Genomic DNA, 27,294 nt, shown 5'->3' with positions numbered 1-27,294 from the left:
AAAAAATTCATAGTTTTATATGTTTTTTTGTTTTAAATAACTCCCACATTCCAGACTCCATTGTTGAAAGCTCTCTGCCCTCTGGCTCTGGCCTTGTTTTGCAACATGCTGTGGGGTTTGAATCTTTGCACTGTGGCAGCCCAGTGGCAGCTGTGCAGCCTTGGGCAGCCTATTCACCTTTGAAGATTCTCAATTCCCCATCAGTGACACAGGGACAAGCCCTGCCATGACAAGTTACTGAGGGGATAAAGAGCCCAGATGCCTGTCTGGAAGGTGGACACTCTGCGCATATCATTGTGATTGTTCTCCAGGCTTGCTCACTTCTTGTCTTTGCTCCTGCTGGTTTCCTCCCTAGAAACAATCAACAGTCAGCCTCTCCTGCGTGGCCTATTTCTCTCTCTGTCTTTGTTGTTATTAGGTGCTGTCAAGTTGGTTCTGATTCATAGAGGCCCTATGTACAGCAGAAAGAAACACTGCCTGGTCCTGTGCCATCATCACAATCCTTGCTGTGTTTCAGCCCATTGTTGCAGCCACTGTGTCAGTCCATCTCGTTGAGGGTCTTCCTGTTTTTTGCTGACCCTCTGCTTACCAAGCATGATGTCCTTTTCCAGGGATTGGTCCCTCCTAATAACATGTCCAAAGTACGTGAGCCAAAGTCTCACCATCCTTACTTCTAAGGAGCATTCTGCCTGTACTTCTTCCAAAACAGATTTGTTTGTTCTTCTGGCAGTCTGTTGTGTATTCAGAATTCTTCACCGACACCATTATTCAAAGGCATTAATTCTTCTATCTTCCTTTTTCTTTTTTTCAATTTTTTTTTGTGCTTTAGGTGGAAGTTTACAAATCAAGTCAGTCTCTCATGCAAAAACTTATATACGCCTTGCTATATACTCCCTGTTGCTCTCCACCTAATGAGACAGACACTCCTTCTCTCCACCCTATATTTCTGTGTCCATTCAGCCAATTTCTGTCCCCCTCGGCCTTCACATCTCCTCTCCAGATAGGGGCTGCCCACATAGTCTCATGTATCTACTTGATCCACAAGGCTCACTCCTCACCAGTATCATTTTCTATCTTATGTCCAGTCTAATCCCTGTCTGAAGAGCTGGCTTTGAGACTGGTTCCTGTCTTGGGCTAACAGAAGGTCTCAGGACCATGACCTCCGGGGTCCTTCTAGTCTAAGTCAGACCATTAGGTCTCGTCTTTTTACCAGAATTTGAGGTCTGCATCCCACCGTTCTCCTGCTCCTCCGGGGATTCTCTGTCATATTCCTTGTCATGCAGTCATCGATTGTAGCCAGGCACCATCTAGTTCTTCTGGTCTCAGGCTAATGTAGTCTCTGATTTATGTGGGCCTTTCTGTCTCTTGGGCTCATAATTACCTTGTGTCTTTGGTGTTCTTCATTCTCCTTTGATCCATGTGGGTCGAGACCAAATGATGCATCTTAGATGGCCGCTTGCTAGTGTTTAAGGCCCCAGACCCACTCCCCAAAATGGGATGCAGAATGTTTTCTTAATAGATTTTATTATGCCAGTTGACCTAGGTGACCACTGAAACCATGGTCGCCAAACCCCCGCCTCTGCTACACTGGCCTTAGAAGCATTCGGTTTATTCAGGAAACTTCTTTGCTTTTGGCTTAGTCCAGTTGTGCTGACCCCTCCTGTGTTGCGTGTTGTCTTTCCCTTCACCTAAATTAGTTCTTGTTTACTACCTAATTAGCGAATCCCCTTCTTCCCTCCCTCCCTCCCCGCTCTCGTAACCTTCAAAGAATATTTTCTGCTCTGTTTAAGCTGCTTTTCGAGTTCTTATAATAGTGGTCTCATACAATATTTGTCCCTTTGAAACTGACTAATTTCACTCAGCATAATGCCTTCCAGATTCCTCCATGTTATGAAATGTTTCACAGATTCATCGGTGTTCTTTATCAATGCATAGTATTCCATTGTGTGAATATACCATAATGTATTTATCCATTCATCCTTTGATGGGCACCTTGGTTGCTTCCATCTTTTTGCTATTGTAAACAGTGCTGCAGTGAACATGGGTTTGCATCTATCTGTTCGTATAAAGGCTCTTATTTCTCTAGGATATATTCCAAGGAGTGGGATTGCTGGATCTTATGGTAGTTCTATTTCTAGCTTTTTAATGAAGCACCAAATCGATTTCCAAAGTGGTTGTACCATTTTACATTCCCACCAGCAGTGTATAAGTGTCCCAATCTCTCCACAGCCTCTCCAACATTTATTATTTTGTGTTTTTTTGGATTAACGCCAGCCTTGTTGGAGTGAGATGGAATCTCATTGTAGTTTTGATTTGCATTTCTCTAATGGCTAATGATCGTGAGCATTTCCTCATGCATCTGTTAGTTACCTGAGTGCCTTCTTTAGTGAAGTGCCTGTTCATATCCTTCGCCCATTTTTTAATTGGTTTATTTGTCTTTTTGTTGCTGAGTTTTTGCAGTGACATGTCATGATTGGAAATGTCATAGCTAAAAACTTTTTCCCAGTTTGTAGGTAATCTTTTTACTCTTTTGGTGAAGTCTTTGGATGAGCATAGGTGTTTGACTTTTAGGAGCTCCCAGTTATCTAATTTCTCTTCTGGTATTTGTACATTTCTGACACTGTTTTGTGTACTGTTTATGCCACATATTAGGGCTCCTAGTGTTGTTCCTATTTTTTCTTCCATGATCTTTATCATTTTAGATTTTATATTTAGGTCTTTGATCCATTTTGAGTTGTTTTTTGTGCATGGTGTGAGGTGCGGGTCTTGTTTCATTTTTATGCAGATGAATATCCAGTTATGCCAGCACCATTTGTTAAACAGACTGTTTTTTCCCCACTTAACAGACTTTGGGCCTTTGTCAAATGTCAGCTGTTCATACGTGGATAGATTTATGTCTGGATTCTCAATTCTGTTCCATTGTTCTATGTATCCGTTGTTGTACCAGTACCAGGCTGTTTTGACTACTGTGGCAGTATAATAGTTTCTAAAATCAGGTAGTGTGAGGCCTCCCACTTTGTTCTTCTTTTTCAGTAATTCTTTACTTATCCAGGGCCTCTTTCCCTTCCATGTGAAGTTGGTGATTTGTTTCTCCATCTAATTAAACAATGTCACTGGTATTTGGATTGGGATTGCATTGTATCTGTAGATCACTTTGGGCAGATAGGCATTTTTACAATGTTGAGTCTTCCTATCCACGAGCAAGGTATGTTTTTCCACTTAAGTAGGTCTCTTTTGGTTTCTTGCAGTAGTGTCTCATAGTTTTCTTTGTATAGGCCTTTGACATCTCTGGTTAGATTTATTCCTAAGTATTTTATCTTCTTAGGGGCTATTGTAAATGGTATTGATTTGGTGATTTCCTCTTCAACGCTCTCTTTGTTGGTGTAGAGGAATCCAACTGATTTATGTATGTTTCTCTTGTATCCTGATATTCTGCTAAATTCTTCAACTAGTTTCAGTAGTTTTCTTGAGGATTCTTTAGGGTTTTCTGTGTATAAGATGATGTCATCTGCAAACAGAGATACTTTTACTTCTTCTTTGCCAATTTGGATGCCCTTTATTTCTTTATCTAGCCTAATAGCTCTGGCTGGGACCTCCAGCACAATGTTGAATAAGAGTGGTGATAAAGAGCATCCTTGTCTGGTTCCTGTTCTCAAGGAGAGTGCTTTCAGTCTCTCTTTGTTTAGGATGATGTTGGCTGTTGGCTTTGTATAAATGCCCTTTATAATGTTTAGGAATTTTCCTTCTGTTTCTATTTTGCTGAGAGTTTTTATCACGAATGGGTGTTGGACTTTCTCAAATGCCTTTTCTGCATCAGTTGATAAGATCATGTAGTTCTTGTCTTTTGTTTTATTTATGTGATGGATTACATTGATTGTTTTTCTAATGTTGAACCATCCCTGCATACCTGCTATGAATCCCACTTGGTTGTGGTGAATTATTTTTTTGATACATTGTTGAATTCTATTGGCTAGAATTTTGTTGAGGATTTTTGCAGCTAAGTTAATGAGGGATATCGGTCTGTAATTCTCTTTTTTTGTATCTTCTTCCTTTTTCATTGCCCAGCTTTCACATGCATATGAGGCGACTGAAAATACCATGGCTTGAGTGATGCACACCTTAGTCCTCAAAGTGACATCTTTATTTTTTAACACTTTAAAGAGGTCTTTTGCAGCAGATTTGCTCAATGCAATGCGTCATTTGATTTCTTGACTGCTGCTTCCGTGGGCATTGATTGTAGATCCAAGTAAAATGAAATCCTTGACAACTTCAATATTTTCTCTGCTTATCATGGTGTTGTTTATTGGTCCAGTTGTGAGGATTTTTATTGTCTTTGTTTTGAGGTGTAATCCATACTGAAGGCTGTGGTCTTTGATCTTCATTTCACTCCCTACTTATTCTTAACCCTTTGCTGATCCCCCAGCTAGTTGTGATCTTACGTTTCCGTAAAACTCAGTACCTTTCCCTGCCCTCCAGAGAGGCTGGTCTGGTGTGGGGCCTGAACATCTGCAGCCAGGGTGGAAAACCTGGCCTGGTGGGTTGCCTCTTGAAGGCTGTGGGGCTTGGAGTTTAGAACAGGAAGGAGCATTCACCAGCACTAGGCTGGGTGATCGATGAGTGTATGCTTATAATTTCTAAAAAACACCAAAAATCTCCCACAAAGTATATATTTTTATTGTTGTTTTATATGTGATAAAACTGAGGTGCAAAGCGATGTGCCCAGGGTCACACAGCTTGTGAGTGACTGGGCTGTGGTTTGGCTCTGGCTGCCTGGGCACCCAATCTCAGAGGAGACCCGAAGCGTTACAAACGGTTAAGTGCTGGGCTCTAACCAAAAGTTGGTGGATCAAACCCATTCAGAGGTACTTTAAAAGAAAGGCCTGGTGATCTACTTCCAAAAGGTCACAAACCCTGTAGAGTACACTTTTCTACTCTGGACACATACAGGGTCACCAGGAGTCGGAACTGACTTAATGGCAACTGGCTTACCCAATCCCAGAATGTGGGCTCTTTCTAGGACACCACCCTGCCTCTTTCCAAGAGCATCTGCTCAGAGTTGATTTCATGGGTGAGGAAGCTGAGGCACAGAGAAGCTAAGTCACCCCAGGGCACCCAGCAAGTTAAGTCCTGGACCTTTTATTTGGACTGAAAAAGGCACCAGCTAAATATAAGATTGAGGAGTTAGAGACCCCGGGGTACAGGGCCAGGGTGGCATGTTGGTTGATTCTTGAGAGCCATCTGTACTTTATGGTGGCTGCCTAGATGAAGCACTGTGCCCAGGACTGTGGAGCTCAGCTGAGGGGAAGCAGGAAACATTCTGTGATCAGTTAGTGCTGGCTGCCTTGGGTTCCAGTGGGGCTTGATGATACACACTCAGTGTTTTTACCAGCACTGACCCAGCAGCAGGAGGGAACAAAATTCACCTGCATGGAGCCTGCATTGTGGCAAACACTGTGACACATTTGCACTTCAGATTCTCTCTGAGAGGAGCCCCAGGCTAGGGAGCAGGTTGCTAAATTCTCTAGACTAGCAGGAACTAGTCGTTTGACTCTGGACATACCACTTAACCTCTCTGAGCTCCTCTTCTCTCTGCGTGTGAAAACCTGCTGTGCTTAACCTCACTGGGCTTCTGGGAGTCTCAAAGGCGATAATAGACATGAAAGGGCTTTGAAAGGGTCAGGCGTGCAGCACAGAAGCCGGGTATCGCCGTTACACCCTAATGGCATTTGGTGCTTATCTGTGGCTGATCACAATGCACCCTGTCATTTCAGCTGAATAGCATTGGGAGTTACTACAAGCCATGGTTCTTCAAGCACGTGGAGAACTACCTGAAGACAAACCAAGAGGGCCTGGAGTACGTTCCCCTGAGGCACTACTATCACCGCCACACGCGCAGCATCTTCTGGGAGCTCCAGGTGAGGCTCGGATTTCCCAGGAGTCCTGGCTTCTCCCGCCGGGCAAGGAGGACACCAAAGTGTTTGACATTGTGGCCAAAATCTCTCTTTCCTAAGGGAAAAGAGCGACTTTGTCCTAAAGGACTAGAACGCCTTCTTAAGCAGCAACAATGTCGTTTCCTGCTGCGGGAACTGACCACTTCAGTTAAAGCAGCAGCTTTTAGTGAGCATCTCCTTTGTGCCAGAGAGTAGGGCGCTGGGCCACATACTTTGGGGAACTCAGGCCTGCTTCTGTCCTTGAGGAACAGCAGACAGACCCCAGCCCTATAGAAAGCCACAGGAACAAGAAAAAGAAGTGTCTAGTTCTGCCTAGGGCTGGAGGCAGGCATCAAGCATGGCTTGGTGGTGAACAGGAATCTCTGCTTTTGTGTGGATGGGGTGGTGGAGGGATGTGGGCAGTGGGTTTTAAATAGAGGGGTCAGAGAAGGCCTCTAAGGAGATGACCATGAGCAGGGACCTGAACTTGGGATGGGCAGGCCATGCGGCGCTCTGGGGGAGAGCGTCCCAGGCAGAGGAGCAGCCAGAGCCCAGGTCCTGAAGTGGGTTGCCTGGTATTGAAAAATAGGAAGAAGGCCCTGGGGCTAGAGCCTGGTGAATGGGACAGAGTGGGGTGGGGTGGGGGTGGTGGGAAGAGGTCAAACATAGCCAGAGGCTAGATTCTGTGGGACCCTGTGGTTGTGGGTTTTCACACATTCAGCGTTGTGGCTGATGCAGAAGAGGTGGAAACTTAGACTCACTAAATGTTGAGGTTTTGCAGATGTTGGAGCCCTGGTGGCGTAGTGGTTAAGACCTCGGCTGCTAACCAAAAGATTGGCAGTTCAAATCCACCAGCTGCTCCTTGGAAACCCTATGGGGCAGTTCTACTCTGTCCTCTAAGGTCACTGTGAGTCGGAATCAACTGGATGGCAACCAGTTTGGTTTGGTTTTTATGATAGAGGGAAGGAGCCCTGGTGGTGCAGTGGTTAAAGTGCTCAGCTGCTAACCAAAATGTCAGTGGTTGGAACTCACCAGTCACTCTGTGGGAGAGATGTGACAGTCTGCTTCTGTAAAGATTTATAGCCTCTTAAGCCCTATGGGGCAGTGCTATTCTGTCCTATCGAGTTGTTATGAATCAGAATCAACTCAATGGCAGTGGGTTTTGGTTTGGATAATAGGGGGTGAGCGGGGCAATGTTGATAGTACAAGGGCGTGATGGTGATGAAATCTAAAGAAGGACTTTAGATTTGATTCTAAGTGTTGTTGTAGTGAAACACTCAATAGTCTGTTTAAATTTAAAAACAAAGGGAGTTTTACTATGGCAAAGAAAGTGATCTGCAAAATGGGGAGACACAGTGCTGGGAGAAATCCAACTCTGTGCTGGTGAGGGGTCTACAGTAATACAAAGACTTATGAAGAAAAAAAAACACAAACAGCAGGTTACAGCTAAAACAGTTTTGATGGGTTAACATTTACATAGTTGCAGGTGGCAACACCTTGGTCAACCATCCTGGCAGGTATTGACATCTTTTGCAGGGATGGCTCCAATGACAGAATTCTGGCTGACCACGAAAATCACATGTTTTCTGGCATCTAAACATCTGTAGCCCAAACCCCAAACCAAACCCGTTGCCATCTAGCCTATGTTAAACTGACTTTACCATTATGAGGGAGAGTTCTGTTGAAATATAAAACAAAGTTCTACGATGATTATAAGTGAAAATGGTTATTGTAATGCTTAAGGAGAGAAAAAGGGGGTTTGATACAGAAAAGCCATAACCTTGTAACACTAGCTTATTCTAGTTACAGGTTTAAGGTGAGTTAGGCTGAAACCCTGGTGGTGTAGTGATTAAGAGCTATAGCTGCTAACCAAAAGGTCGGCAGTTTGAATCCATCAGGCACTCCTTGGAAACCCTATGGGGCAGTTCTGCTCTGTCCTGTAGGGTCACTATGAGTCGGAATTGACTCAACGGCAATGAGTTTTTTTTTTAGGCTATGGAAAAGGTACAGGGCCTTGTAAGGATTCAGGTACAGGTTACAGAAACATTTTTCGAGGGAGAATGAAGAGGGCATTTTCTAAAAACTGGCTGAATGTGTAAGTCACATGTTTAACACTTTTGTCTAACACCTATATAGGTCTTGAATTATCTCTTTTTAGCATCAGCCATTTCTAACTGCAAACTCTTCCTCTAGCAGCAAAACCGCATTTATCTAGGTCAGGGTACAGTGGAAAGCTTTGCAGAAATGACGAGTTTTATTATATGACAAAGAAGATATCCAAGATGGAGTCGCTTAGGACAAGAAAGACTCTGGCTTAGACTCTTGCTAGAAGTCCCAGTCACACCAAGGGTTTTAGCTTTCGAATGCTCTTCATCACTGTGACAGGAACACAGGTCCCTGACTACTAACCTAAAGATTGATGATTTGAACCCGCTTGGTGACGTCATGAAAGAAAGCCCTGCTGATCTGCTTCCCTAAAGATTATAGCCAAGAAAACCCTATGGAACTCATTTCTACTCTGTAACATGGGGTCGCCATGAGTAGGAGCCAACTCGATGGCAATAGGTTTGTTTGATAGTAGGAAGACAGTGGAGAGTTTTGAGCAGAAAAGGGACATGATAGGATTTTTGTTTCAAAAGAATAACTTTGACAGCTGGATGGAGAGTGGATTGGGCTGAGGTTGTGGGGTAAGAATGGGAGAGCTGAAGAAATGATTTTGGCTTGCCCAGAGTGTTAGCAGTGGAGGAGGAAAGAAGGGTCAGATCCAGGAGGTACCGTGAAGGCTGAACCAACCACTAGGATTTCCAGATAGACTGGACGTGGGTGTGATTCCAAGGTTTGGGGCCTGAGCAATGGGATGAATGGAGGGAAATCAGAAGTTTGGTCTGGGACATGTCAGTTTGAGGTCCTGTCAGACATCCAGTGGGACATCCACTCAGGCATCTGGCTGCCTGTATGAGGACTTTGGGGCAGAGCCTGAGGCTGCAGATGTAAATGTGGGTGTCAGCAGCAGAGACATGTGACTAAAGCCATGGGAGCCTATGAGAGACGGTGGAGAGAGAAGAGAAGAGGCCCAAGGGCCCAGCCCCAGCCACCTCAAAGGTTTGAGGAGGAGATGTGGTCTGTCGGAGGGGAGAAAAACCGGGAGAACATGGAGTCCCAGAAGCTGAGTAAAAACAGTGTTTCTAGAAAGAGGATAAACAACTGTGTTACATGCTGCAGAGTGAGACAAGGACTGTAAATTGACCCCTGGGCTTAGGCATGAGAAGGTCATTAGTGACCTTGAGCGGTGGAGGCAAAAGCCTGACAGGAGTAGGTTCACAAGAGAATAGGAAACAGAAACCTGAGGAGATGCGCTCTGAAGGAAAGCAGAGAAGTAGGTGATTGCTGGAAGGGGATGTTTTTGTGGCTCTTTGAGGAAAAGAGAGATTCCAGCATGTTTGTGTGCTAATGGGAATGACCCAGTAGAGAGGGGAAGTGACAGTGCAGGTGAGAGAGGGGTATATTTATAGGGCAAAGTCCTGAAGAGAGGGGTGGGGGATGAGCCCTGAGCTCAGGTGCAGAGTTTGCCTTTTGATGGGAGCCTGGAAAGTTCATCCACTCGACAGGAGGGAACAAGTGTAAATGGGGACAGTGGCTACAAATAGGATGGTGTGGGTGGCGGGAAGGTGCGAGAGTTCTGACTGCTTCTATTTTCTCAATGAATAGGAAGCCAGGATTTCAGCTGAGAGTCGGGGTGAGAGAGCATGGAAGGTTTGAGAGAGGAGCTGTGAAATCATTTGTTGGAGAGCGGGAAGTGAGCTAACTGGGGAAATATAAAGATGGCCAGGCAACACTGTGCCCGCCTAAGATGGTGATCATGAATTTACAGTGAAACCCGCCGTTGCGGTTGTGGATTTTCACCAGGGCTTCGGACCGGTTCGTTCTCTGCTGACAGTTTGCATTTCTACCCCAGATATACAGAATCAGAATGTACAGTTTAACAAGATCCCCAGGTGATTCTTATGTATAATAAATTTTGAGAACTACTACTCTACTAGTGGTTCTCAGAACTGGTCCCTAACCAGCAGCATTAACATCTCCTGGGAACTTGTTAGAAATGCAAATTCATTAGTGGAACCCCCACCTCCCCCCAACACTGTGGCCCTTAGACGCCCTTCAAACTTGGATCACTTCCGGAGATCACATTATAGCCATACAATAAAATGAACAGTAAAACGTACACCTTGGAGCAATCAACTCTACAAGATCTAAAGGGCAGCATTTGCCCAAAAGCAAAGTTCAGAAAGACGGTAGGGGTAGGAAAACTGGGCGAATAGACATGGGGAACCCATGGAGGAAGCGGGGAGAGTGCCAACACATTCAGGGGTTTGCAACCAATGTCACAAAACAAACTGTGGATAAATTGTTGGACAGGAAACTAATTTGCTCTCTAAACTTTCACCTAAATAACAATAAAATGTTCCGCAAAAAGGCAAATTGTCAGCAGGTGTTGGAAGCCGTGTGGGTGGAGCAGAGTAGGTGAGGATTTAGATTTAAGCAAGGTTGAGATTTTGCAGGCAAGTATGATAGAAGGTGAGTAGGGTAAGGTTGCTGAAGCTACAAGGCATGATTGTAATGAAATATAAGCCAGTCAGGGAGAAGGGTAAGGATGGGAAGAGCTCTGTTCCTGACAAGGTGTTATGGTGGATTGGCTGTCCCAGGAGGGGGAAGAATTGAAGTCAGGGTACTAGAGGGAGTGAGCTGGAAAGAGAGGTGATGATAGTCAGAGGGCGAATGCTTGAAATGGAAATTTTGGACGCAATGAATATAGACAAATGACAACATCTACCCGTCAGTAGACTTTTACTAAAGGCCCAGATAGTAAATATTGTAGGCTTTGCAGCCATACTGTCTCTGTCACAGTTACTCAGCTCTGTCTTTGCAGCATGAAAGCAGCCACAAGCGATGTGTGGACAAGTGGGCATAGCTGTGTTCCTATAAAACTTTATTTACAAAAGCAGATGGTGAGCCAGATTTGGCCAGCAGGGGGGATCCCAATGGGTTGTATTTTGCTGTCTTCTGCTCTGGAGTTCTCCAGAGTTGTCTCACCTTGAGGCAAGGGACAGACCTAGGACTTTATACCCTGTCCACCCACTCCTCCCATTAGCCAGCCATTGACTGTGGGCTGCCCTTGAAGAAGTGGTGTGAACTTGGATGAGGCAGCTCCCATCAGGCAAGGACAATTCCCCAGAGAGGGACTCAGCTCTGAGCATCAGCCACCAACATTTCCCACACCTGGGGGAACGGGTGCTTCCCTAGAGTGGGCATCTGGGCAGAGCACCACAGCATCATCCACTATAATGGAATTGCAGAAGCCAAGACATTTCTAGAAAGAAAGAGTAATAAACAATTTCAAACATCTGTCTTTTTCTCCCTTCCCTGGGGATAACTCCTTCTCCCCTTGGCAGCCTCCCCCCAGGTTCCTCCCTGCTGAATCTGGCCCTTTAATGAACCAAATTTGGCCTGGCCTGGGTGCTGAGCCCCCGAAGAAGCTGTATTCTAGGTGATCAGTCCATTCCGTCAAACCTGGGCCGGGCCAGTCCCGGCCCATCCAATTGCTTCCCCTCCCCCAGCTTGGCCAATCAGCTGGCTACACAATCTGCAAAAAAGCAGACAAAGAGCACCGTTAAGGTACTAAAACATTAAGCTTTTTCCATGGCCTGTCTTGATTTGTCATAAATATTTCCTATTAAATGTCATTCTAAGTACAGAAAAATTTTAAATTTAAATTACTATCATGAATGTTACCGTTCATCTTTTGACGCTCCAGGCATAAGTACTTTGTTCTTAACAGAGCAGTGGAAATGGTGCACAAAACTCAGTTTTCTCTGACACTTCCTGCTACCTGCGCTGCATCCTACCAACACTGATGAGTAAGGGAGGATGGAAAGGAAGAGGAGCTACTGCTGCCCTAGCTTTCCCTTTCCTTCTGTGCCATCATTTTTAGCGTAAGTGATTGGTTAAGACGGGGAAGTAACACCAGTAAGAAAGGATACAATAGGGCTCCTTGGCTGTTTCTGTTACTTGGGATACCACTGCATAGACCTGGCTTTGGGGTCTGGGGGCCTGGCTGAGGTTGGGCTCCTTGGATCTGTAGCAGGGCCCTGCAGCCCAGCAGAGCAGACACGGCCAGTTATCTGGACACAGATTAAGGGCAAGAGCAGCTGGTAAGCCGAGGAGGGGAGGGCCTGAAACAAGGTTGGTTCTCTGGAATGACTGACCTTCATGTGTTGACAGTAGGGACAGGCATGAAGCCAAGGTCATAGGACCTGAGGTCACTGAGAGGCAGAAGCGAGACTAATGGGGCAGACAGAAGCTGGGAGAGGAGGATAGGACACATGTTTACAATGGGAACTTTCTGAGGCTGAGACTTTGGAAAAGGAGTTGTTCCAACTGGTACATTTAACTAATAATTAACTATTTCCAGAAAAAAACAATGCGAATGGCTTTTGAGCATACAAAAAGTGATGCAGTCTCTCTCAGAATTGAAGAGTGAAACAAAACTACAGTGAGTCTCATTTTTCACCTGTCGGAATAACAGAGATCCAGATGTTTGATAGTATACCGTGCTGGCAAGGGTGTGGGGAAACAGTTCTCCTGTGTTGTTTGGGAGGGTATAAAATGGGGCAAGTTCTTGAAATAGGATCCATTAAAATTGCTTTATGTGAACCAGAATTTTCCACTTCTAGGAATTTATCTTATAGATGCTTACCAGTGGACAAAGACACATGTAAAAAGAATAATCACTAGAATAATCTGGAGATAATTAAATGTCTTTCGGCACAGAACTGATTAAATAAATTATGATGCAGCCATACAGTAGAGCGAGGCTCAGTAAGCGTTTTCCGTAAAGGACCAGGTAGTAGATATTTTAGGTTTTTTGGACCATAAAAGCCTCTTGTGCAACTATCCTGCTGTTGTAGTCTGAAAGTAGGGATAGACAATATGTTAATGAATGAGCATGGCTGTGTTCCAATAAAACTTTATTTTACAAAACCAGATGGTGGGCTGGATTTGTCCCATGTGCCATAGTTTGCTTCTCCCTGCAGTACAGTGTTGTGCAGCCATGACAATGAGGCATCACTCTGTGTACTGATACAGTGAGTTCCAGGATACATTGATAAGCAGGGTCTTGAAGGCAGGGGTCACGTCTCAATTATATTGATAGCCCCAGTGCCCAGCACAGAACCTGGTGCTTGACCTTGTAGGCAACTTGTAATGGTCTAATTAATGAGTGAATGTCCTTGGCTTCAAGGACTATCCCAGTAACTATTCTGGTAGAAAATGGGCTATCCTGGTAATGCTCAGGAAGCCAGTGGGACCTGGAGCAGGAGGAATATTGTGAGCCAGGGGTCAAACCCTTCACTGTTTGGATTGCCAGCAGATGGGAGCCATGGAGGAGCTGAGGGTAAGGAGGACGTGTGGTTGGAGAGAGCAGTGCTGAGTGAGCCTGAGGGCTCTTGCCTCAGGGCAGCTTGAGGCATGGGGGCGGGGCATGCAGGGTAATCAGGCAACGCACTAAGGCTGCTGCAAGCCAAAAGTCTTGCCGTTGAACCTGAGCTAGACCTCACCCACCCAGAGAGCTGTTCCTGGCTGGGTGATCTTAGGGAAGTTGCTTCAGCTCTCTGAGTATCGCTCTTCTCAGTGAACAGCATTCTTGTCTCAAACATTTATGGCCTGTCAACCCTGTGCCAGCTACTCTGACTCAACAACAAGAACAGAAATGATAGCTACTGTTAATTGGACTCTTATTTTGTGCCAGGCACTGGGCCGAGTGCCTTCCATATGGTATCACACGATCCTCACAGCAAATCCTAAGGAGGCACTGTACTGTCATATCCATTGCACAGACAAGAAAACTGAGCTCAGAAAAGTTAAGTAGCCCAATTCATCGCAGCTGGTAAATGCCACAGCTGAGATCCAAACCCAGATCTGATGGTGATGTTCTAGGTACCACCACACCCCTCCACATAGGGGAATTGTATCCGTGTCATCTTTATGTCCCACACTGAACCAGAGGACCTGGCCCCTGGCTCGTGGTAGACATTCAGCACTTTTTGGGGCCTTCTCTCCCTCCCCAACTTTTGTCTTTCAGGACATCATCCCCTTCGGCAACAACCCCATTTTCCGCTACCTCTTTGGTTGGATGGTACCTCCTAAGATCTCCCTCCTGAAGCTGACCCAGGGCGAGACCCTGCGCAAGCTGTATGAGCAGCACCACGTGGTGCAGGACATGCTGGTGCCCATGAAGTGCATGCCGCAGGCCCTGCACACCTTCCACAACGACATCCACGTGAGCCTTCCTGGCGGGGCGTGGGCATGCCTGCCCTGTGAGGCCTCAGCCCGCTTGGCCAGGGCCCCGGCTGAGTGACCTTCACTTCTATGACCTGCTCAGATTGTGTCCTCTAGTGTGGCAGAGTTGGGTTGTTCTCAGCCAGGGCTGGGGAGGCGGTTGGTAAGGCTGTGATCAGGCAAGGGGGCATAGCCTGCAGAGTGCTGTGAGCTTCCCCGTGGAGAAAAAGCTCCAACTCCCTCTCCCCGGCCCACCCAGGTCTACCCCATCTGGCTGTGCCCCTTCATCCTGCCCAGCCAGCCAGGCCTGGTGCACCCCAAAGGAGATGAGGCAGAGCTCTACGTCGACATTGGGGCCTATGGGGAGCCACGCATAAAGCACTTTGAAGCCAGGTCCTGCATGAGGCAGTTGGAGAAGTTCGTTCGAAGCGTGCATGGGTGAGTGGCCAGGAGTATGGTTCAGAGTACTGTTCCACTGGGGTGCAGGGCAGGACCAGGGTGCCAGCTCTGGATTGAGATCCAAGACCCCCAGGCTAGACCAGCTAATCACATAGGGACCCTGTAGTTGCAGCCATCTCTGATCTAGGAAGCAAGCTATGAAGATGGCGTTCATTGTTAGCTGCCATTGAGTTGACCCCTGACTCATGGTGATGCCCTGCACAGCGGAACAAAATGCTGCTCAGTCCTCCGCCATCCCCATGGTCAGTTGCAGATTCGACCATTGTCACCTGTTGGGTTTTCATTGGCTGATTTTCAGAAGTAGGTTGCCAGCCCTTTCTTCCTACTCCATGTTAGTCTGGAAGCTCTGCTGAAACCTATTCAGCATTATAGCGACACACAAGCCTCCACTGACAGATGGGTGGTGACTGCATATGAGGTGCATTGGCCAGGAATGGCACCCGGGTCTCCCGCATGGAAGGCGAGAATTCTGCCACTGAACCACCACTGTCCCCGTGAAGATGGTAGGGAGGGAGAAATGCAGAACTTCTTGCCCTTCTTCCTGCATCCCCCTTCTCCAGTGAACACCCCTCATCTGCTCAAGGCAGAAACCCAGGAGTCACCCCAACTCTGCCCCACAGGGTAGATGATGGGTCTGAGTTTAGATATATTCAAGGGCCACTGCCTGCTGAGACCTCTTCAGATTGAAAAGACCAGAGCTAAGGAGGGTGGGGTCCATGACTATGAAAACCACAGAGAGGCTCGGAACAGACTGAGTACGCTCAGGAGACTGCCTGGAACAAACGATTGATGTACACACATGGGCGAATCTCAAAATAATTATGCTGATTGGAAGAAGCCAGGCAAAAACAAGTACATACTGTATGACTCCATTTATATAAAATTCTAGAAAGTGCAAATGACTCCACGGTGACAGAAAGCAGATTGGAGTTGCCTAGGAATGGCAGAGGATGATGAGTAACAAAGGATCAGGAGGAATGTTTGTGAGTGGTGGAGAGGTTCATTATCTCAATTGTGGTGATGGGTTCATGGTGAGATACCATATTTTTACGCAAATAACGCTCACCTTCTACCTTTGTTTTGTCAACCGCTCCTTCCCCACCAGATATTTTCCTAAGTATCGCTACGCCAATTTTTGTTTTACATGTTGCTGTAAAAAAAAAAAAAGCATAACTTACTTACAAAAATACCTGGGGGGGGAGGGGGGAGGGAGCAGTTGTCAAACAAATATAGAAGGTGCAATTTATTTGCACAACGCATAAAAATATGGTACATGTATCAAGATTTAACCAAATTATACACTTTAAATATGTACAGTTTATTGAATGTCAATAAAAGCTGCACCACCCCCCATGAGGCAAGGCAGTATGTGGAGAGGACCGAGCTGCAGCAGGGAGCCCAGCAGCCTGAGCTCCACTCAGGGCCACCACTGCTAAGCTGCTTCACCCCCGAGCCCCGTTTCCCCGTCTGCAAAATGGGGATCAGCATTCCAGCACTGTCTTCCTCACTAGGCGTTCAGAAGAATCAAACACAACAAATTCTCCTGAAGTGCCCCTACGTTGCAAAACACGCTGCACGGTGGGGCGAACTGAGTGTCTCCCCCTCGCGCCTCCCTGCCCAGCAGACGTGGCTCCCTGTGCCCTCACCCTCTCATCCACCTCTGCAGATTCCAGATGCTGTATGCCGATTGCTACATGAACCGGGAGGAGTTCTGGGAGATGTTTGACGGATCCCTGTACCACAAGCTGCGGGAGCAGCTCAACTGCCAGGACGCCTTCCCAGAGGTGTATGACAAGATCTGCAAGGCCGCCAGGCACTAAGCTGCAACCCGACCGGGAAGGAGACTTGTGGATGGATCCTGTCCCCCAGGGCTAGGAGGCATCTTCCCTTCACTCAAGCTCAGCTGCTGTCCAGCTTCACACTTTCAGATAGAGGCCCTTCCATAGTCCCACCCAGACAGCCCCCTGGCTTCCTCCCAGTTCCCAGGGGGCAGCCTAGTGGAGTGGAAAGAGCCTGGGATCCGGAATCAGACAAGCTTGACTCCAGTTCCCAGTTTAGTCACTTATTAGCTGTGCATCTCTGGGCAAGTCACTTAACCCCTCTGAGCCCCAGTTCCTTCATCTGTCCAAAGGGGATAATAATACCTACCTGCAGGTCATTGTAAAGATTAGCAGTCATATAGGTCAAGCACTTGTCACATTGTGGGTGCTGGGTAAGTGGTGGCTATTATTGGTTCCCACTCAGCATCATGTTTGACTAAAGTATCTTGGATTCAGCAGTTGAGTCCAGAAAGCTTCACATTAGGTCACCTGTGCATAGGTTTGGCTGGAATGATGAAGGGGATGCCCTGGAGTTTCACTGCCATTGCCTCAGTCAGCCAGACGGGCTCCTCATGGGGAGAAGGAAGGCATCTCTCCATTCCTGGGGACTCAGGAGGGCAGCAGATGCAGTAGGCAGACCCAAGAAGTGTTGTGCCAAAGCCAGGTCCAATTCCAAAGTTGTCTCTGCCATCCTTGGGGACATCCTGCCCCTTCCATGCCTCCTTCACACATGGCTTGCAGGCCTACCCCAGCCATTGCTGAGTCCACTCAGGACCATGTCACTGGAGAGGACACGTCAAGGCTGATAGCTATCGCAGCCTAGGTCTGGGACCCCTAGGTGAAGGGAGTGGTCTCCACTCTGAATTTGATCCCAAGGACCTGGGCCCGTACTTCTTGGCTCTCCAACCCTCCACACCTCCTTTTGTCCCCAGAACCCACTTAGTCGTGGTAGGGACACTTCCATGCCACTCTGTGGCATGGGGGCTGGGGTAGGCCACACCAAGCCGGAAAATGGAGTCTGCCATCATTACTTCTGTGAGGCAGGTCTGAAAGGAAACAGTATCATGGACTACTGATTTCTCCAACTGCTTGTCTCCTTTTTTTTCTTTTTTTCACCCCAGCTAGTTAATTTCAGTGCCTTACGAATCCTGAGCTCAGAGAAAAGCTAGCTCTGTTTCTGTTCCAGCAGAAGGAAACCTCCCCAAGATCCTTCCCTACTTGTTACTAAAGCTTGGCTATTTATGCAGCTCCATCTTATGAACTTCACAGCCTCAGCTGAAAACCCAGAATCTAAAAAGGGAAGGTGGAATTCCATGAGCTTTGCCAGGCAGTGTGATATGTGGAGAGAGAGCACTAGGCCAGGAGTCCAGGGACCTGGGTTTCAGTCCCTGCTCTACTGTCAATGAGCTGTGCTACCTTGGGCAAACCACCTGTCCCCTCTGAGCTGTGCTTTCCTCACCTCATCTATCATATCAGTACAGCCAAGACCTCCCCAGCCCTTCTGCTGTAAAAGACTACCGGTGGCCTTGGATACCACGGTTACAAAGCCCGTAGAAAGTAAGTGGAAACATAAAGGGTCCAGGTGGACACTTGGGGGTTGTTCATCATTTCAGGTCCTTCCCTCAGCCCCAAGGCTAGCTCCCATCTCATTCACAGAAAGGTGCATCCATCCATGGCTTGCAGTCTTGCCACTCAAGGTTGCCAGAATCTTCTTAAAGTCATGTTTCGACTAAAGGATACTCACCCATCCCACCTAGGGCTTGGCACACTCTGCAAAGTGTCTTAACCTGTGTCCTGTGAGTGCTGAGTGCATCCATAGCTCTCAGAAGGTAAAGGAACTGCCCTTACCCATTTGGCCTCTGGAGGGGGCATAAGAAAAAAATAAGCAACCTCACTCTTCAGCTTGTATGCAAAGCGCGTGAATTCTAGCATTAGCTCTCCTAGTGGATCCATGTGCTTCCTCGCTTGGTGCTGAACTGATGATTCTACTTGCTGTAGAGGAATGGTTTCCACCAGCTCAATTAACCCAACAGTCAGAGCTCCGTCATTTCCCCAGTGGAGCTGCCATCCCTAAGACACTGAGTGTGGCCAGAGATGCCAGCAGCCTCTGTCACTTTTAGTCCTATAAACCAAAATCCTGCTCTCTGCAGACCTCATCCAGAGCCCTAGGGCTAGGAAGGGAAAGTGTTTGGGGATCATGTGGACCTCAGGTTAATATTTTGCTCCAGTAATGCCTTGCTTGGAAAGAGACCATCCTCCCAGCGTACTGAGCTGAGTTACCAGCTTCTTCATGCACCCAGTCCTGTCACTGTGGGTGCGGTGGTTTCGGGTGGAGCTAAACTTGGTGCTGGGGGAGTGCATGTGGGAAGGAAGAGTAGGCCTCTCCCCTCCAGAGCCCCCAGTTCCTTGGCTGCATGAAGGTTTTCTGTAAAATCAAGTTGCAGCCGGTTTCTTGGGCTGGAAGGATGAATCATTTAATTGGGTGTTATGGCAGGAGAAGGAGTGGGTGTGGAAGCGTATGGTGTGTGAGTTTTATTTTTTTCCTTGATCATGGGGCCGAGGGGGAGGGCATGAGTCTCCCCAGCCACAGATGCTGTGCCTGCTGTATAGAACATTTCATGTTCCTGTGGCTGTGTGGCCGCTGCTCCTACAAAATAAAACTATGGCCTGGAAACTAGCCTTTGCCCTTTCTTGCTCTGGGGTGTGTTTAGTGGGGACTACTGAGTGTGGCGTCAGACCTGGGTTCAAGGGCAGGCTGTGCCACTCACCAGGTCAGGTTCCCTCTGAAAAGGCTGAAAGACAACATGGGAAAATGACAAGTTTATTAAGGTAGGGAGGTGCTTGACCCATTTTGAATTTCTGTCATTGTCACAAGGTCATCTGGCATAGGTGTTAATAAAAAACCTGTTGCCACTGAGTCGATTTCAACTGTTAAAAACATTAAGACTTCTTTGACAATTAAATGTTTATTAAGAGAGAGAGAGGCATTTGCAAACAGGCAATCAGTTCTAGAGAACCTGCTTCGATTATGCGAAGTGGGTTTTTGCTTATATGTCATTTACAATCTTGTGATAAAAGAATGTACACCTGGTTTTTTGGAGGTTATACAGTAGTGCAGAAGAACAAGACCCAAGGAATACACAAAACTGTACAGATACTGGTCTTGGGGAATACAAATTTTTAGGCTAAATGTCTACCATCTGTTACTTCCAAGTGAGCAAGGTCCTTGGGAAAACAAGAAGGGGCATTCTTAAGGGACTAATGAGGTTGGTTTGTAGGGGTATTGTAAAAATGGTGTGGCAGGGCGGTGTCTGACATTCTTTAGCTTCACGAGGAGGAAGGAAAATCAAGACCAATAGCCCAAGGCTGATTCCTATGAGAGGGAGGTCAGACACGCCTCCTCTCTCTTTACCAATTCTGACACCAGCTAAGTGGCACTCTGCTTACCTGCTGGGTTCAACAATTCATCGCAATGGCCACACAGAAATCACAGACAATATTCATGATTATGGGGTTTATTACGGAAGTAACAGGTTACAATTCAGATTCAGGAAAGCTCAGGATACAGTTCTTCCATCAGGACAGCCTCTTCTCAGCCATGTTGTAGGCATGCTTCTCTCTGGCCTCTCAGCATCTGCCCTGCTCAGGCAAACTCTTTTAGCTCTGCCGATAAGTGCTTAGAGGCACTGCACTCTACCAGTAAGCCTCTGCCCAAAGGTGCTCAGCTCTAACTGATGGGTCAGCAAACCCAGCTCCACCAGGTGCCCGAAGGCACTCAGCCTTCTCCATGGGCTGGAAAGCCCATCACTTCATCTCCTGCTGGTCTCCTGCCTCTGCTGCTGCCACTTCTAGCAGTCTTCAGTGTTACAGCTCTAGGTATCCTGGTTCTAGGAGCTTCTCAGTGCAGGGGTCCTGGGTCCAAAGAACACACTCCACTTCCGGCTGTTCTTTCTTCGTGGTGGTGAGATCCTCTTTTTCTGCCTCTGGGATGGCTCATTTTAAGCCTAAGTAGAATGGCAAAACTGACCTACCGCCCTTAAAAAAAGACTGCCCTTGGTCGGCCACAATTACCTTATTTGAGGGAATTATAAGACCATGACAAGAAAGGTCACGTGAAAGTGATTGATTCACTGCTTTTCTAGCCATGGTTCTTTCATACTCGAAGGATAACTTTCCCCTCCCAATCAGTTTACTATCCAAAACAGTCATTAACAATTAGTCTTTCAATAGAGCAAAGAGTCCTCAGGGTGAGGTTACTCAGGTACTAGCCATTCAGGTCTGCTGCAGGTGTCCACCTGATCCTGTCAGGTTCTCCAAAAATCATCTTGGCTTCGCCCTTTCTGTTGTCGGATAAAATTTAACTAAAAGAAGATCATTCCCTTGCTCTGAGCTTCACGAGGTATCAGCATAGCAAAACCTTTAAAGGACTTTAGGTTCAGCCACTGTACTCCAGTCCAGCAGTGCCTCCCCCTTAGTCCATCCGCTCTTTCCCAGTTACTGCTTCTACAATTACAGGTCTTATAATCACGGTCAACCCTGTTAACAATCACCACTCACAATTGAATAATATAATCTTATCAGCATCTCCCCCCACCCTTTCTTTCCCAGACTCATCAGGAAAAGAGGAAATTATTTAGTGGGGACCCTCCCTTGTTCCCCTCATTTTGAGCGTTAAGTATACTTACAAAATCATGTAAGCCAGCCACTTTATGCCTTTACCTCTCCCCATTTTAGATAGTTAAAGTTTAAATTGTCTGTCCCTATTAAACTAATATTTTGAAGAGACAAGCCTGTTTCTTAATCTGAAGAATCTTCTATTCTGGTTGGAACTTTGAACATCTGTATCCATAAGCAAAGTTCAGTCCAGAGCAAGTCATTAAATTGTAGCAATTTACAGTAGTTCACGGTGTCAGACATCTTTCTCTTCATTCGGTCGGCTTCTGGTCAGCTCATCTCTAGTCATCTAAACTAGGTCATGGGAGTACCAGTCATAGGCTCAGGAGTTCACACACACACCTCCCTGTACTTCAGACTAGTCAGCCCCTTCTCTAGGTAGGAAAAGCATTTCCTACCCACAGTACCTTTAGATAAACACATAAACCCTTTTTAAACATTTCAATTTCATCTTCTTTTCCACACCTTAACTATCTTTCCATTCATGTGCATATGGACTTTGGCCTCTGGTTGGGTGGAACCTGGAAACCCTGGCCCTCTATCAATCATCTTGCTTATCTGGCCTGGCTTTTGCCCAAAACCACTCCAGATTTGGCCTTTCTCCCCTCAGCTGCAGCATAACATCGTTTATTTCCCTTGGAGCTACTACAGGTAACCACATCCAAAGTAACCGTCTAAAAAACAAAATTTCACTTCTCGTGCCCCTTCATTTTTTTCTCTTACAAAGTCGAATGTTTCCACAAGTCTGAAGCCATTGCCACGAACCCCACTCCTGACACCCACTGTAAAAATGGCATGGTGCAGGCATACCTCCACAGCTAGATACTTTTATTTAATTTCTCATAGACTAAGCAAACAGATCAGACTAATTGCTGGGTATCTGCTAAGACTTGATTAATCCCCAGATTAAAACTTCTTTGTTAGTTGTTCCTTTGACATTAGAAAAAATAACCATTACTATACAATATAGCCTATGTCACAGTTACACATGTACCCCATTACGAATGCCCCTAACTGCAGCAATTCTCATCAGGATTTGGAGGCAAAAGCTTACAGAGGTGTACATTAATATACCAACATCATTAATACATATAATAGAGGTCTGTAGGGGCCCAAAAGGGGCTTATCCACAGTCAGGCTTGAGCAAGAGTCCTGGTGGTAGTGAACTCAGAGCCAAAAGAAAGCAGAAAGCATCTCTTTTTTTCTCACCTTGGTGTCACGTATTACAGAGACCACAGTCACCTGTGTTCCATTATCGAAAAGCCCAAGAAATAAAATTCTATTTCTTCTTTGAACTTTTTTTCTTTATTGTGCTTTAAGTGAAAGTTTACAGTTCAAGTCAGTTTCTCACACAAAAACTTATACACACATTGTTATGTGACCCTGGTTGCTCTCCCTATAATGTGACAGCACACTCCTTCTCTCCACCCTGTATTCCCCATGTCCATTCAACCAGCTCCTGTCTCCCTCTGCCTTCTCATCTCCCCTCCAGACAGGAGCTGCCCACATAGTCTCATGAGCCTACTTGAGCTAAGAAGCACACTTCTCACCAGTATCATTTTTTGTCTTATAGTCCAGTCTAATCTTTGTCTGAAGAGTTTGCTTCGAGAATGGTTTTAGTTTTGGGCTAACAGAGAGTGCAGAGGCTATGACCTCTAGGGTCCCTACAGTCTCAGGCAGACCATTAAGTCTGCTCTTTTTACAAGCATTTGAGGTGTGCATCCCACTTTTCTCCTGTACTATCAGGGATTCTCTGTTGTGTTCCTTGTCAGGGCAATCATTGGTGGTAGCCAGGCACCATCTAGTTCTTCCAGTCTCAGGCTGTTGGAGTCTCTGGTTTATACGGCCCTTTCTTTCTCTTGGGCTCGTATTTTCCTTGTGTCTTTGGTGTTCTTCATTCTCCTTTCTCCAGGTGAGTTGAGACCAGTTGATGCATCTTAGATGGCCACTTGCTAGTATTTAAGACCCCAGATGCCACACCAAAGTGGGATGCAGAAAGTTTTTTTAATACACGCATTATTATGCCAATTGACCTAGGTGTCCCCTGAAACCATGGTCCTCAGACCCCTGCCCCTGCTACTCTGTCCCTCAAAGTGTTTGATTGTATTCAGGAAACTTCTTAGCTTTTAGATTAGTCCAGTTGTGCTGACTTTCCCTGTATTGTGTGTTGTCCTTCCCTTCACCTAAAATAATTATTGTCTACTATCTAATTTTTTTTTTATCTAATTAGTGAATACCCTTCTCCCTCCCTTCCTCCCTCCCCACCCTCATAACCATCAAAGAATGTTTTCTTCTGTGTTTAAACCTTTTCTTGAGTCTCATACAATATTTGTCCTTTTGCATCTGACTAATTTCACTTAGCATAATGCCTTCCAGATGCCTCCATGTTATAAGATGTTTCATGGATTCACCATTGTTCTTTATCATTGCATAATATTTCATTGTGTGAATATATCATAATTTGTTTATCTGTTCATCCGTTGATGGGCACCTTGGTTGTTTCCATCTTTTTGCTATTGTAACAGTGCTGCAATGAACATAGGTGTGTACATATCTATTCATGCGAGGGCTCTTATTTCTCTAGGATATATTCCAAGGAGTGGCATTGCTGGATCCTATGGTAGTTCTATATTTCTAGCTTTCTAAGGAAGTGCCAAATGGATTTCCAAAGTGGTTGTGCCATTTTACAGTCCCACCAGCGGTGTATAAGTGTTCTAGTCTCACCACAACCTCTCCAACATTTGTTATTTTGGGGTTTTTTTTTTTTTTTTTTTGGATTAATGCCAGACTTGTTGGGGTGAGATGGTATCTCATTGTAGTCTTGATTTGCATTTCTCTAATGGCTAATGATCGTGAGCATTTCCTCATATGCTGTTAGCCACATAAATGTTTTCTTTGGTCAACTGCCTGCTCATATCCTTTGCCCGTTTTTTTAATTGGGTTATTTGTCTTTTTGTTGTTGACGTTTTGCAGTATCTTGTAGATTTTAGAGATTAGAGCTGATTGCATTTGTCATAGCCAAAATTTTTTTCCCAGTCTGTAGGTTGTCTTTTTATTCTTTTGGTGAAGTCTTTGGATGAGCATGAGTGTTTGATTTTTAGGAGCTCCTAGTTGTCTAGTTTCTCTTCTGGCATTTGTGCATTGTTAGTAATGTTTCGTATACTGCTTATGCCATGTATTAGGGCTTCTAGCGTTATCCCTATTTTTTCTTCCATGATCTTTATCGTTTTAGATTTTATATTTAGGTCTTTGGTCCATTTTGAGTTCGTTTTTGTTCATAATGTGAGGTATGGGTCTTGTTTCATTTTTTTTTGCACATGGTTATCTAGTTATGCCAGCACCATTTGTTAAAGGGACTGCCTTTTCCCCATTTAATGGACTTTGAGCCTTTGTCAAATATCAGTTGCTCATAGGTGGGTGAATTTATGTCTGGATTCTCAGTTCTGTTCCATTGGTCTACGCATCTGTTGTTGTACCAGTACCAGGCTGTTTTGACTACTGTGGCGATATAATAGGTTCTAAAATCAGGTAGTGTGAGGCCTCCCACTTTGTTCTCTCTTTTTTTTTTTTCCCCCAGTAACACTTAACTTATCCAGGACCTCTTGCCTTTCCATATGATTTGTTTCTCCATCTCATTAAAAAATGCCATTGGAATTTGGATTGGGATTGCATTGTATCTATAGATTGCTTTGGGTAGAATAGACATTTTTATAATGTTGAGTCTTCCTATCCATGAGCAAGGTATGTTTTTCCACTTAATGTAGATCTCTTTTTGTTCCTTGCAGTAGTGTCTTGAAGTTTTCTTTGTATAGGTATTTTACGTCTCTGGTTAGATTTATTCCTAAGAATTTTATCTTCTTGGGGGCTATTGTAAATGGTATTGATTTGGTGGTTTCTTTTTCGATTTTGGTGTAGAGGAATCCAGCTGATTTCTGTATGCTTATCATGTATCCGATACTTTGCTGAACTCTTCTATTAGTTCCAGTAGTTTTCTTGTGGCTTCTTTGGGGTTTTCTGTATATAAGATCATATCATCTGCAAATAGGGATACTTTTTTACTTCTTCCTTACCAATTTGGATGCCCTTTATTTATTTTTCTTGCCCTATTGCTCTGGCTAGGACCTCCAGCACAATGTTGAATAAGAGTGGTGATAAAGGGCATCTTTGTCTGGTTCCTGTTCTCAAGGGGAATATTTTCAGACTCTTTCCATTTAGGATGATGTTGCCTGTTGGCGATGTATAAATGCCCTTTAACATGTTGAGGAATTTCCCTTCTATTCCTATTTTGCTGAGAGTTGTTATCAGGAATGTAGTGTTGGACTTTGTCAAAAGTCTTTTCTACATCAGTTGATAAAATCATGTGGTTCTTATCTTCTGTTTTATATATGTGGTGGATTACATTGATTTTTTTTCTGATGCTGAACCATCCCTGCATACCTGGTATGAATTTCACTTGGTCATGATGAATTTTTCTTTTTATATGTTGTGGAATTCTTCTATTGGCTAGAATTTTGTCAAGGATTTTTGCATCTATGTTCATGAGAGATAAAAAAACCCGCTGCCATTGAGTCAATTCTGACTCATAGTGACCCTATAAGACAGAGCAGAACAGCCCCATACAACTTCCAAGGAGTACCTGGTGGATTCAAACTCCTGACCTTTTGGTTAGCAACTGTAGCTCTTAACCACTACACCACCACGGTTTGCTCATGAAGGATATTGATCTGTAATTTTCTTTTTTGTGTGGTACCTTTACCTGGCTTTGGTATCAGGTTTATGCTGGATTCATAGAATGAGTTCGGTAATATCCCATCCTTTTCTATTCTCTGAAATACCTTTAGAGTTCTGGTGTTAACTCGTCTCTGAGAGTTTGGTAGAATTCTCCAGTGAAGCTGTCAGGGCCAGGGCTTTTTGTTGTTGCTGTTGTTGAGAGATTTTTTATTACCTCTTCAATCTCTTCTTTTGTTAAAGTTTATTTAGTTTTTCTATCTCGGTTTGTGTTAGTTTAGGTAGGTAGTGTGTTTCTAGAAATTTGTCCATTTCCTCGAGGTTTTCTGATTTGTTGGAGTATAGTTTTTCATAGTATTTTGTTATGATTCTTTTAATTTCAGTTGAGTCTGTTGTGATATCGCCAATCTCATTTCTTATTTGGGTTATCTGCTTCTTCTCCTGTTCTTCTTTTGTCAGTTTGGCCAGTGGTTTATCGATTTTGTTGATCTTCTCAGAGAATCAGCTTTTGGTCTTGTTGACTCTTTCAATTGGTTTTCTATTCTCTATTTCATTTATTTCTGCTCTAATCTCTATTATTTCCTTTCTTCTGATGCCCAAGGTCTTCTTTTGCTGTTCTCTTTCTATTTGTTCCAGCTATAGGGTTAATGTTTTGACTTCGGCCCTTTCTTCCTTTTGGGTTTGTGCGTTTATTGCTACAGATTGACCTCTGAGTACTGCTTTTGCCGTGTCCCAAAGATTCTGGTAGGATGTGTTTTCATTCTCATCTGATTCTATGAATTTCTTTATTCCATCCCTAATTTCTTCTATAACCCAATAGTTTTTGAGCAAGGTGTTCAGTTTCCATATTTTGATTTTGTTTCCTTGCTTTTTCTGTCATTGATTTCTACTTTTATGGCTTTATGGTCAGAAACAGTGCTTTGTAATGTTTCGATGTTTTGGATTCTGTTAAGATTTGCTTTATGGCCTAATATGTGGTCTATTCTGGAGAATGTTCCATGTGCGTTGGAAAGAAAGTATACTTGGCTGCTGTTTGGTGGAGTGTTCTTATATGTCTATAAAGTCAAGTTGGTTGGTTGTGGAATTTAGATCTTCTGAATCTTTATTTTCTTTCTGGATGTCCTGTCCTTCACTGAAAGTGGTATGTTGAAGTCTCCTACTATTATTGTGGAGCTGTCTATCTCTCTTTTCAGTGCTGTTAGAGTTTGTTTTATGTATTTTGGAGCCCTATCGTTGAGTGCATAAATATTTATTATGGTTATGTCCACCTAGTGTATTGGCCCTTTAATCATTATATAGTGTCCTTCCTTATCCTTTGTGGTGAATTTTACTTTAAATTCTATTTTGTC

The 27,294-nt window shown here is 45.0% G+C and overlaps 1 protein-coding gene across 1 annotated transcript in view; it reads left to right on the top strand.

The window, feature by feature from the left end:
• Nucleotides 1-19,400, top strand: part of DHCR24 (24-dehydrocholesterol reductase) — a 41,631-nt gene extending 22,231 nt beyond the window's left edge. The window contains exons 6-9 of the mRNA XM_049879359.1: nt 5,772-5,915; nt 14,068-14,265; nt 14,524-14,702; nt 16,390-19,400. Of these exons, the coding sequence (XP_049735316.1) occupies nt 5,772-5,915; nt 14,068-14,265; nt 14,524-14,702; nt 16,390-16,543 (675 nt within the window). The 3' untranslated portion in view covers nt 16,544-19,400. The remainder of the gene's footprint in view (nt 1-5,771; nt 5,916-14,067; nt 14,266-14,523; nt 14,703-16,389) is intronic.
• The last annotated feature ends 7,894 nt before the right edge of the window (nt 19,401-27,294 follow it).

The sequence above is a fragment of the Elephas maximus genome, chromosome 3 (genome assembly GCF_024166365.1).
Source record: "Elephas maximus indicus isolate mEleMax1 chromosome 3, mEleMax1 primary haplotype, whole genome shotgun sequence".
Taxonomy (NCBI): Eukaryota; Metazoa; Chordata; class Mammalia; order Proboscidea; family Elephantidae; genus Elephas; species Elephas maximus.
This window is presented reverse-complemented; position numbering and strand designations above follow the sequence as displayed.